The following is a 13,171-nucleotide window of genomic DNA, read 5'->3' on the forward strand; positions in this document are numbered from 1 at the left end:
ACCTTTTTGTGAGTAAAAGTTGACTGCCATCAGTCTTAAGGAACTGCCAAAAGCAGGGTAAGAGACTTGGGGCTTGAAAATGATTTGTCTCCTCTTTTTTTCAAGGCCCTGTTAAACACTGTGCACAACATAACCAGATTCGAGCCACACAAGACTAACCTGAAAAAAAAACAAAAAAAAAACCTAAGAGTGTCCAGTTTAAATTTTGATGTAACCCATTTGTCAGTCAGGCTACAGTAGACAGGATACATGTGCAAGAGTTTTCGTTAACCAAAAAACAGAAAAAGGTACTCACCAAACAAAGGCAAATATTAAGAAGGACAAGAAGGCAGTTACAACAAACAATATCAAAGGTTCAAGGAACTGGAAACACAAGCACTCTTGGAGCAAGGAGACTTTGCAAAGGAAATAGAGAAACACATAGCGGATAAAGGTGCTCGCGCTGAAGAGGCAGTTGAAAGGAAACAGGTGAAGTCCATGACTAAGTGATTGCTGGCTTAGCCTGGTGAGAAATAGTCTGGCGATTCTGAATGTTGGTAGGCTTGTTGTGAGGGAGAGGGACATGATGGCATAACAACACTGATATTTTGTTTATTTTTTTGTTAGTTTAATACTCATTGTATGAAAAATGGGTGGCACTGTGGCGCAGCGGTTAGCGTTGTTGCCTCACAGCAAGAAAAGTCCCGAGTTCAATTCCCGGCCAGTCAGCCAGGGTCCTTTCTGTGTGGAGTTTTGCATATTCTCCCTGCGTCTGTGTGGGTTTCTGCCGGGAGCTCTGGTTTCCTCCCACAGTCCAAAGACATGAAAGTCAGGCGAATTGGAGGTACTAAATTGCCCCTGTGTGTGAATCTGTGTGTCTGCCCTGCAATGGACTGGTGACCTGTCCAGGGCGCTCGCCTGTCCAGCGAGCGCTGGGATAGGCTCCAGCATGACTGTAGGAAAGGTTTCTTTTAGAAGAACTTCTGCGCCAGCAGATTAAAGAGCCGTGCCGATCTTTGACTGGCCTCAGATAGCCCGGCATCGAGGATCTGTCTCTAGGTCATTTTCTTGACGGCCTTCACGGTGACTCGGCGGTTAGCGCTGCCGCCTCACAGCGAGAAGGGCCGTGGGTTCCGATCCTGGCCGTCTCGGGTCCTTTCTGTGTGGAGCTCGCGTGTTCTCCCTGTGTTTGCGTGGGTTTCCTCCCACCACAAAGACGTGCATTCTCGGATTAGTGCTCCTGTCAGCGGCCTTGACCAAAGTGGCTGCCCACTGCTCCTAGCTCATAGTGTGTGTGTGTGTATGTGTGTGAGCTCACTGGTGTCTTGGCTTCTTGGCTCAGTTAGTTAATTATTCATTGTCTTCACCTGTTTTTGTTAATCAAAGCTGTTTGCTCTCTGTATGAATATCACTGGTTTCCTCAGTTAGGTTTGTGTGGTCTTTTTTTGGTGTAACTTTCTCTGACATGCCCAGGGGGGTATTCCACGTATCTGGTTTAATGATTAAGCCAGCTAAGTTAACTCAGTGCAAGTAGTAAACTTCCCAATAGAAGAGTCCTATGGCTTCATTCTCCTAGCAAAACAAAGCCATAGGGCCCGTCTATTAGGAGGTTTACTATTTACTCTGAGTTAGCTTACATGGGTTATCTAAGAGTTATTTTGAATCCTGTATCGTCCCTGTTTTTGTGCTGCCCTGTTTCTGTGCTGCCGTGTGCTGCCAATTTGTGATAATGTTCTGTTCATCACTGACTGAGGATTCCATGAAATTTTATATTTTGTATACGTGATATTTTGCCTGGAGTAGTTTCCCAAGTGAAACTGAGAACAGAAAATCCCTCAGTAATTCATTAACACGAGTGAATTCAGTCCAGTATCTTTCTGGTATTAACCAAATGCATGAAAGGAAACCAGATTGAGCACGTGAAAGTAACATTTTTTATTATTATTTTAGTATGCCTTATGTAGCATCCAATGTTGTGACTGATTTATTTTTTCAAGTTATGCATATTCTCAAATGCTGATGACATCAGCTGTGGAATTCCATGGGATTTTAACACACCAATGTACACCTTATTCAGTTACAAATTAAAGAGGAAAGTTAAAACTCTACGGGAGGCAAATCAGGTCACCGAAGTAAAAGCTCAAAACATAAAGGTGTAAAAAAAATCCACAGTGTTCTCTGCATTCCTGAGAAGAGAGTGAACAAAGGGACTAAGGATTGGGATCATGGTTTTCTGTGGTTCGAGAAGTTTACTGAGGAAGAACTCTCTCCTCATTGCCACAGTGCTCTCTGTGCCAGCTGGTGAGTTAGCTGGTTTCCAGATGAACTCAAATTACCTTTTTTTTTTTTTTTAACCTTTCTCCTGGTCTGTGACCTAACATTCTCCTTCTTTTTTTGTGTTGGAAGTGGTGGTGCTTCTTCTTCTTCTTCTTCTTCCTCTTCCTCTTCTTCTGCCCTCTGCCTCATTCACTTTTTCTTTTCTTTTTTGTTTTTCTAGTCGTTGAACGACCCTTTTCTTTCACACCCGCAGGTATCGCGCTTGGTGTGTTTGTTCGGGACTATGTCTTCCTCTCCCATCTCGACAAATACTACTTTGGTTTTCCAGGAGAGATTTTGATGCGTATGCTGAAACTTATTATATTACCTCTTGTCATTTCCAGTATAATCACAGGTACGTTTATATCTTTGTTTAACCAGCCATGTTACTGAAAATTTGCTTTTGTTATTTTTGAATTTGTTTCCCTTTAAGCTAAACATAGTATGCTCCTTTGATGAGGAGTGTGTTTGTGGATACTCAGGGCAATTTAAATAGCTGGTACTTATGACTGTGGAATGACACATCTGCCTTATAATGAAAGATTAAGTTCAAGTATGAGCCAAGCTGAATTTGCTATAACACACAGGTGTAGCAGCACTGGAGTCTGATGTGTCTGGTCGAATTGGGCTGAGAGCAATTGTGTATTACTTTTCAACTACTGTTATTGCTGTTGTCCTAGGTAAGTCTTATCAAATAAGCCAAACAGTCTTTTTCTCCTTTTTTATTCTTTTAAGAAACACTTGTTTACACAAGTGGCTTTTAAAAATTCTATCATTTCACCAATGAGTTTTTCCCACAGGCCTTTTATACCAGATGCCTCCATGTGAAGGTGTTTTAGCGTATTACAGAACTCCCAATGATAAGCACACAAATAATTCCATTTTTTAAAAAATATTTTAGGGATTGTCTTAGTGATGACCATTAAGCCTGGAGAGTCATACAGCTACACTAACGTCACCTCACCTGGTAATTCACCTGACGTCTCAACTGTAGATGCCGTGCTGGATCTGATAAGGTGACACCTGAAAGCTGCTTTCAATTTAATTATTTTTTCCACATTTCTTTTTGCTGTGACCAAACTATTTGAATACTATTGGCTAAAACGTAATCCACAATCATTTTGCACTGTGAGATTATGGTATCTTTATTATTTGAAAGATACTTCAAATTTATTTATTTTATCTGATATAGAAATATGCTTCCAGAAAATCTCATCCAGGCCTGCTTTCAACAGGTAAATTCTTAAATTACAGATCACTGAATGGATACAGTTACGAATTATGGATTGCACTGCTTTAAAATCACAGACTGAGCAGAATGCATTACTGTTTCTGTAACTGTTGGTTTATAGCAGGTACATCACATTTACTGTGTGTTCACTCTCTGTTTAATCTAATTCCTTGTGTTCTGCAAATGTGCCTTGGGAAAGTTCTGATTGCTTATAAAGAAAGTGGGAATTTTGGTTATTTTCCCTCACGGAAATCTATAAATTTGACTTCTCTGTATCTTTCATGGGTTTGCAGTACAAAACAAAACGTGAAAAACTACCTAATTTTCCCTTGGAGACAAATTCTTCAGAAACGGTAAGTTCCTAGCGTTCTGTACCTTCAATATTATAGTTATTAATTTACCTCCTTTAACCAATTAATATATTCAGCAACTTCATCCCATGACCTGTAATCGTTTGATTTTAAAATGTGCTGGCTATTATCTTGTTGATTCAAGGTGGAGCTGCTATAGGTTTGTCTTCCTACAGGAGAATGGCACAACATGAGGATGCACACAACATGGATTTTAGACATTCTCTTGTTTTGACTATTAACCTTTTAACCCCACTATCCAGCAGTTTTCTGGACACAGAAAAACCATGGATTAAACATTATCTATGCTTGCTTTGTATAGAAAATCCTTTGCTGTCCTGGCAAAAGGTTAATCTGTACCCAGAAAGGCAGCAAAATATGTTTGAAAAATAAGTTCCTAGTATTCCTAGTCAGATTCTGACTCGGAATCAGCTTCTCATTGGTCAGTGTTCACGATACAAACAATGAATAGTCATATTTATAATTCTGCTCAATCAGAGGGTGGGGAGCTTGGGATTACCAGTTCCCAGCTGCTATCTTGGACATAGTCTGTTAGCTTAGCATGTCCTGTAATATATGCAGTTTGCGGATTGGACATAAAGTACCTGAACATTGCTTTCTCTTTTCTGCATACACCTTATTCTTCACAAAGGGCTTCAAATTTGTGGGATCATACTCAGATGGGATTAACATCCTTGGACTAATTGTCTTCTGCCTGGTCTTCGGTCTAGTCCTTGGAAAAATGGGTGAAAGAGGGCGTCCCCTGCTGGTGGTATTTGACATTTTGAATGACGCAACGATGAAGATTGTGCAGATTATCATGTGGTAATTTTTTATGCGTTGTCATACTATCTGTCACATCATGGTGCGAGTGCAACAGCAGACTTTAAACTAAAATGATGTGAGGAGACAATTACTTTGAGAAAGAGGAGAATGCCAGTCACAAGCAACCCCATGATACTTACTGGAGCACAATGTTTTGGGGATGCTGTCCGTGGACCACAGTGACAAGAATGATTAAGCTACAAAAGAGACGAAATGGATCGGTTTTGTTCAGTGGGTTGAGGATGTCGGTCAAATAGGCTCATGTGATGCCCCTGTCCACTTCCCAGATCAACTTTAGATACTTTAACATGGATGTATTTTGTGGTGTCTGGAGAGTAATAACTGCTTTTGATGTTGTGGAATTCATAGTTATATGCCAGTTGGAATCCTGTTCCTCATTGCCGCCAAAATTATTGAAGTTGAGGATTGGAGCATCTTCAGGAAACTTGGGTTATATATGGTGACTGTTCTCAGTGGGTAAGTGCATTTACGAAACACAGTTACTGGTCATTTTATTAGAGATGTCTACCTTGAAGATAGACTTTGTCGGCCTACAGTTAAAGACTAGGGCCCATCTGTTGCTATGCATAGTTTCTGTTTGGCATCTTCTAGCCCTAAATCAGTTGTCAGTTTCTGACCGCAGGAATGCCACTGGCAAGATATTTTTGGCTGACAGATTCTGCATGGCCACCATTCATTTGTAGTCTGCACTTGTACACCTGTATAGTGTACCTTTTTAAGCAAGTTATACCTCATAAAGTGGCCAGTGAGTGTAGGTCTAAGGTGTTTCTAGTGAAGTATGTACAGTAAGTATTTTGGGATAGATCAAGCTAATCAGTGGCTACAGTGCCCAATGAAGAGATGAAGCCCAAAAAGCCCATTTATGTTTGCACTGGAAAAATGACAGATTACTCAAAGAACAAATGCTTTCACGATTATTTTAACCGAGCCTGTAACGAGCGTATATCCATTTTAAGTAACAGAACGATAGCAAAACTTAAGCTGTTTGAAGATCACGTTAACAGAACAATAGCAAAACTTAAGCTGTTTGAAGATCACGTGTCATATTCCCTGTCCAGGTTAACCATTCACTCCACTGTTGTCCTACCTCTTCTGTACTTCATTATTGTGAGGAAGAACCCTTTTGTTTTTGTCTGGGGAATGGCCCAAGCACTACTTACCGCTCTCATGATCTCCTCCAGGTACCTGACATACACACCGACAAACCCATTCATAATTATGAGAGGTTCCATTACCTGGTTATTTTGCTTTATGCTTCCAGTCAATGTAATAAATTCACCGAAAAAAAAAGTATATTTGATGTTACTGTGTTTCAACATCAGAACATCTGAATTGCTACATAGTTTGAGTACTGTCATTCAGTAACATTTTCGGAATCTGAGTGGATCTCTAGTTAGCGCTTTTTCCTTGTTGAAAATTCACCTTTTTGAAATATATATGAATATGAAAATTCATGTAATTTGTTTGTCCCCATCTCTCTTGCTCAGCTCAGCTACGCTGCCCATTACCTTCAAATGCGCCGAGGAGAACAACCACATTGACAAATGCATCACGCGCTTCATGCTGCCAATCGGAGCCACCATCAACATGGATGGCACAGCTCTCTATGAGGCTGTGGCAGCCATTTTCATTGCCCAGCTCAATAACTACCCTCTCGACATAGGCCAGATCATCACCATCAGGTAAAATACCAATGAGGGTCAACCTCAGGGCATGTTTCCACCAGCCAAAAACGCATGTTTGTACACTTGTGAAGAGAATTAAAAAAAAAAAACCCTTGCTCAGATTCAACAGGTGGTGTTCTGTTCAAATCAAACTTTGCAGTCAGCTACATTTTTGTAATTTTGTAATCCCTTGTGAGCATTGCATTTTAACATATTATGATATTTTGATCGTTCTGCTTTATCAACTCCAAACAGACCCCAACCCGCCACCCTTTAAATAAATTTATGTTGGAATGATGATGGGAAAATTTTTTTTTTTGTAAAATCTTTTATAGCATCACTGCAACAGCTGCTAGTATTGGTGCTGCAGGGGTTCCAAGTGCTGGGATGGTTACCATGGTGATTGTATTAACAGCCGTGGGCCTTCCAGCCGATGATGTCACCCTTTTAATTGCAGTTGATTGGCTGCTGTAAGTTGCCCATGTGATACAACAGTTGTGTGGTCAAAGCCACCAGGATAACACAATAGCACATAGCTCTTACCATATTATTTTGCATACTTCAGTTAATATATCCTGAACCCCTTAAATGTGATAACAGAAGCAAGCATGTTTCCTTTGTGTGTCACAGAGATCGTTTCCGTACTGTTACAAATGTGTTGGGGGATGCTTTTGGGACTGGCATCGTGGAAAAACTTTCTCGAAAAGACTTGGAGAGAGCAGACATGACACTGGACAGTGGAGCCAACAGCCTCTCTCTGGACAAGGACCCAGTTGCAGAAAATGGTGGGAAAGCGTTAAATGAAAATGGAGGTTTGACTGTTGATGGATGTGAAACTGTATCATTATCAAAGCTCTCTTATTTCTAGCCACCGCAAGTGGAGAACACAATTATCCATCCTAGGTACTTTTGCTAAGCTTTTTTTTATAGTACATTCTCTTGGGTTGTATAAGAGTGTGAGAAGTAACTGTCTGTCAAACTTTGTACTCTGATTTGGTATGGATGTCATTAATACAAATGAGTCTTTTATTCCTCAAAACCCTGTGCCCTGTCCATGGCAATAGGCAGCTAGGCTAGGAACAACAGTTGCATCCAACAAGGCGACTGCTGGTACCAGTTCACTTAAATGTACCTCTGTTCCTCATTCTGTTTTTTTCTTTGTAAAAAAAAAAAAAAAAAAACCCTCCCCAGTCATTATTGTAACACCTCCAGATGTTTGTGTGCTCAACCAACCTCAACGCACAAAGTTGTTATGGAGTCATGGCAAACAAACACGGACATTTGTTTAAGGCTTAGCTTAGTTAACTAAATTAATTGGCTATTAAGCTGGTCCAGCATGAAATATTACATTTGGAACTGGTTATGCCTTCCAAACATGCTGTTGTACTAGTACAGAATGGTACATACTTTCAATACGTAGTGTGGTCAGTACGCCATGTATACAGTCAGTAACCGATACGTAGTATTGGAATTCAGACTCGGCCACTGAGAAAGACCGGCAGTATGATGGGGATATTTTTTTTTCATTACCTGCTGAAATATCACATAAAACACACAAACATGTGCAACAGTTCCATTACAATCAAATGCCCAGTGCCTTCCCTGATCAACTGCAGAAGGCATTTAAGACCACACAATGATACCATCTCACGCAACGGTCACCCAAGTAAGCGATACTATTGCAGGTCTCCTTGAGACGGTCAGATCTCTTAGTGTGTGAGCATTTTAGGAATATTTGTAATGGAAACCTACACTAATGTTCCCAATCTGAATTATGGCTCAGTAATTGCAGCACAGTAACTTTTGTAATAATCCGCTTGAGTTTAGCTTTCTATTGTATGAATGCTCTTTTTTTGTCTGGTTCAGCTTTTTCTAGGATTGATATTTGTCCAGGTGTGTTAGGTTTGGTCTGGATCACCTTGAATCAGTTCGTCATTTACTAAATAATGTTCATATGAAGTGTGTCGTTTTTAAACTTTTTAAGAGAATGTGCAGAATTGAATGCAAACATTTGTTACCATTTTTTAAATTTGGACATTGAAGGAAGGCTTTAACACATATGTATTTGAAACAAGACTCAAAACATATTCGCGATGAGAAGGGCAGTTTCCTTCCTTTTTTTATTATTTAATAAATAGCATTGTGTGGACCTCAAGTGTTTTCCCAAAGGTGTAAAACTGGATTTCATGTCGGGGCATTTTCCTGGTGTAGTTGCATCCCAACAGTAGTGCATCCATAAACAAAACAACATGTGACACTGGCCACAAAACATTCACTGACTGGAAATGGGACATTCATGGTACAGTTTAAACATTACAAAACTACCTTGATATACTCGCCTCACCAGTACCACATCTGTTCATTCAAACAAGATAAGAAAGCTGTTTCAAAAAGACACACAGTTAGAGGAGTGGAAAAAATAGAAACAGATTGTTTAGGAGTCTGGGAATGTACAGATATCAGCACACTTGTATAATATTTATCGCATTTTGGCGATTAACAAGTATTACAAAGACAAAAAGCGGTATCAGAAATGCTAAGGCAACGGATGCTTTTCCATCTTTGGTAATGACCAGTGTGTACTTCAGACGGCATGAACCTTTCACAATGTAATAGCCATCTGAACGCTTAGACACTTGACAGATGACTTTGGAATTGTCCATTCTGCAAATCGTGTCCATGCCTCCTGTTGTACAATCCCACTGCAAGAAATAATGAAAATGGCCCTTGTTACATGCCAGCTGAGACAAGTAAAAAAACATGAAACACATGAAAAAGCACAAGATTTAATATTAGCATGATATGTTTAGTATTGGTTTATTTACATGATCATTTTTGAGATATGAATTTCAATGTTGAATTCTCATTTCCAGGACAGTAGCATTGACCTCAGAGAACTCAATATATGGATTATTGCTCGTTCTGACTGTATTAGCAGGATAAAATGGCAACAGTGAGGGTGAAAATGAAACAGTGAACAACACAGTAACAAACAGACCTATCAGTGATACAATCAGGAGAAGTTCTCAACGAGAGCCACAATAAGGAAATGAAAGGATCACCTCTGCTTGTTTACTGGAACAAGTTCTACACACAGGCATTTTACATAACTGGTGTATACACAGAAAATTCCATAGGCTTAACACTAGAATATTTTACTTAGTTCAGGGATGTCACCCTTGCACTGACATTTTCCATGCTCACATTTACTGAAGGATCATACCATACCTTAAACTCATGTGCATGCTTTCCCGCGTTGACACAAATAATAAGGTCGTAATCGTCAAACACGCAATTGAACCACCACCCAACGCACTGCAACTGGGGAACAGGGTTGGTCTTTGATGTCGTGGTCTTATTCCTGTAAAACTTCAGCTCTTCAACCTCAAGGATTGGTATCAGATCTGCAAAAAGTAGAAGCTTTATTTATTTATTTTTTTAAGTCTAATTCAATTATGGGACTGGTATCAGCCACTGGGTGAAATTCAGTTACGTTTATGCTAATGAAGCTATCTGTTCAGTTTTGATATCACAGTGGCTGTGGATTATGAAATGATCTTAATAATTAGCTTCTTTGTATATTAATGATAGTACAATAAGTAGGATTTATATCTTCTACTCTTCTGCGTACTGAGCTGTAATTACAGTATTTAAATGCTCATAGATCTTACAGTTCATTAATAACAATTGTAAGGTAAAGGAATCAATTAATAATTAAACATGTAACTTAAATTTAAATCAGACCTAATTCAGTTTCACTGGAAACAACTAATTTAAGCAAAAAAAGTCGCTCTTCCACTTCAGCCTTTGCAATACTTGAATGTGTAGACGTTCATTTTTAACCACAAACACAAACTTACCATCAGTCTTCCCGCTGACACCTGGAACAAACAGCAACATCACTAATATGCGTAACACACTCATGAAATGGGAGCCATTAAGGTTAATCTTTGAAGTCATGGTGTGGAAGTTTGCTCCTGTCAAGCTTAGATTTACACTCAGCTGATGTGGAAGCATCTGATGACGAAGTGAAAAAGAAGAAGTGAAACAATATACGTGCGTACTGTGCAAATATTTAGTCGTCATAACTGAACCAGGTCAAACGTCAAATGAAAGTGAAACAAAACACACATAAAGTGACATTATGCACATACATGCAAACAAAGTGTGGTGTTTGACGTAGAAGCTGAGGTAGAAATCAGCTGATACTCAGTCTACCCACAGAGGCAGACTCATCAAAATGAACAGAGTACAGCAAGAGGTAGATACATAAAGACCAGCCCTCTCAAAAACGCAATTGCTATAAAACAATTGAAATCTCCTCTTCTGGAGTTTGTGGCATACCGTATGTCCTTACACATCCTTATTTGTAAAATATATTCAGAGTTATATAACAATTACAACAATATTAAACAAAATCACAGTATGTTTAGGACAAGCACTTAAAAAGGAAATGAAATACTGGTCTGATTTGATGACCCCAATGAAATGATTACCCCTACTGCCACTCAAGAAATCAAGGGAGTGCTGATGATCGCAAGGGATAGTTATGTTAAGTCCTATGAGCTCAACCAAATATCAGCGGGAAACATTCGGAAATCTACAACGCTTTAGTGACTTCCCAGATGAACGAAGTATCCCATCTCTTATCCCAGCTTTCGAAAATCTAACACTAATAACTACTAATATGTTGGTGAGGCCCTCACATGAAGGAAGATCTAAGTCCACGGTGAGGTGAGACCAAGGTCACTGAGGCACTGGCAACAACATCAGTTTCCCACATGAACCTCTTGTGGCCCTTTTTCTCCAAAATCTTTTTGCTGAGGGCAGGAAAAGGGAGCCGGATCCTCTTCCTGACAGTGTTGCATGTCATCCTGTAAATTCCACAGTTTGGGTGCCATGATACAGGCGGTAGGGATTAATAGACCAGGATCCTTGGGTTTGGGCTCCACCTTGAGGAGGCAAGAGAGAGGATCTACCTTGCTGTTTTTGCTACCTGGATTATAGGAGATAGGGAAATCAAATTCAGGGGGAACAAAAAATAGACCACCTGGCCTGACAAGGGTGAAGTCTCTTGGCTGATCTGATGTATTCGAGATTGCGATGGTCAGTGAGTACCACAAAAAAGCTCCTTGGACCCCTCCGACCAGTGTTGCCACTCTAACAAACTCATGATAGCGAATCACTCACAATTAACCACATCGTAATGCCTCTCAGCAGAGGGCAGCTTTATAGGAAAAAGGAGGCACGAGTGAAAAGCTTTGGAGGCGTACCATGTCTCTTAGAGAGCATGGCCACTGACAAGGGGGGGGGGCCGGATGGTTTAGGACAGGGGCTGAGGTGAAGCATTCTTTTAGGGTGCTGCAGGCCTTTCGCGCTGCATCTGTCCCATGACGAAATCTCGTGTTCCCTTTAAGCAGTGTAGTCAGGGGAGCTGCTATGGAGCTGAAGTTTCGAATGAAGTTTTGCCTGTAAAAATTGGCAAAACCAAAAAATCTCTACATCTCCCTGATTGTTTTTGGTGCTGGTGAGGAACTCACCACCTCTAACTTCCATCTGTCCATCTCCACTCCCTTTGGACTGATTATGTATCCAAGTAAGGAGATGGTGGTCTGGTGGAGCAAGTACTTCTCCGCCTTCACATAGAGGTAATTCTGAAGAAATATCTGGAGTACTGTACAGACATGGTGGATGTGCTCTCTGAATGTGGAAAAATGAGTTAAAATGTCATCAGGGTAAGCAAGAATGAATTTACCAATCTCTTAATACATCGTTAACAAAGGTCTGGGAAACAGAGCGGGTACTGACTAAATCAAAAGGTATAAGTAAACACTCAAATTGTGCGTAGGTGGTTCTGAAAGCGGTATTCCCTCGTGAATGCAGATTAGACTGTAGGCTTTCTGGAAGTCCAGCTACACGAAAAAATTAGAACATCTGGAGTTGCTCTATGGCAGCGGGCACCAAAGGGAGTGGATACCAATATTTTATGGTCACAGAATTCAGGCCTTTGTAATCAGTGCTTGGATGAAGTCCGTCGTATTTCTTCTGGACAAAGACAATGACGGCAGACACTGGTGAGGTATAGGGGCAAATAAAACCTAAAATACCTCCATACAAAAGTCATCATGAGAAATTCCATTATCCAGTTATTTTGCTATTACGCTTCCAGTCAATGTAATAAATTCACAGAAAATGTATACTTGATGTGTTAATGTGTACCAATATCAAAACATCTCAATTGCTACATAATTTGAGTACAGCACTGTTATTCAGTGACATTTTATGACTTGGAATTGACCTCTAGTTCGCATTTTTTTTCCCTTGTTGAAAATTACATGAAAATTCATATGATTTATTTGTGACTGTCTCTCTTGCTCAGTTCAGCCTCGATCCCCCTTACGTTTAATTGTGCCGAGGAGAACAACCACACTGACAAACACATCATGCGCTTTAATGTTGCCAATCGGAGCCACCGTCAACTTGGATGGCACAGCTCTGTATGAGGCTGTGGCAGCCATTTTCATTGCGCAGCTCAATAACTACCCTCTCAACATAGGCCAGATCTTCACCATCAGGTAAAATACCAATGAGGATCAATCTCAGGGCCTGTTTCCACCAGCCAAAAACGCATGTTTGCACACTTGTGTAGGGAATCAAAAAACCCTTGCTCGGATTCAGCAGGTGGTGTTTGCTCTGTTCAAATTCTGCAGTCAGCTACATTTTTGTAATTTTTCTTGTTAATGTTTGAGCTCCATTTTTATTGGTTAGTTTTAAATGGACATTTT

The 13,171-nt window shown here is 40.2% G+C and overlaps 1 protein-coding gene across 1 annotated transcript; it reads left to right on the forward strand.

The window, feature by feature from the left end:
• The first annotated feature begins 2,204 nt into the window (after positions 1-2,204).
• On the forward strand, positions 2,205-12,965 carry LOC115823713 (excitatory amino acid transporter 3-like). Its single transcript, XM_030787741.1, has 13 exons — positions 2,205-2,280; positions 2,510-2,650; positions 2,883-2,975; positions 3,197-3,311; positions 3,488-3,530; positions 3,820-3,883; positions 4,479-4,701; positions 5,071-5,178; positions 5,781-5,903; positions 6,210-6,404; positions 6,722-6,856; positions 7,017-7,198; positions 12,766-12,965. The coding sequence occupies exons 1-13, from the start codon at positions 2,205-2,207 to the stop codon at positions 12,963-12,965; spliced, it is 1,698 nt and encodes a 565-aa protein (XP_030643601.1).
• The last annotated feature ends 206 nt before the right edge of the window (positions 12,966-13,171 follow it).

Source organism: Chanos chanos, chromosome 11, assembly GCF_902362185.1.
Source record: "Chanos chanos chromosome 11, fChaCha1.1, whole genome shotgun sequence".
In the NCBI taxonomy this organism is placed as follows: Eukaryota; Metazoa; Chordata; class Actinopteri; order Gonorynchiformes; family Chanidae; genus Chanos; species Chanos chanos.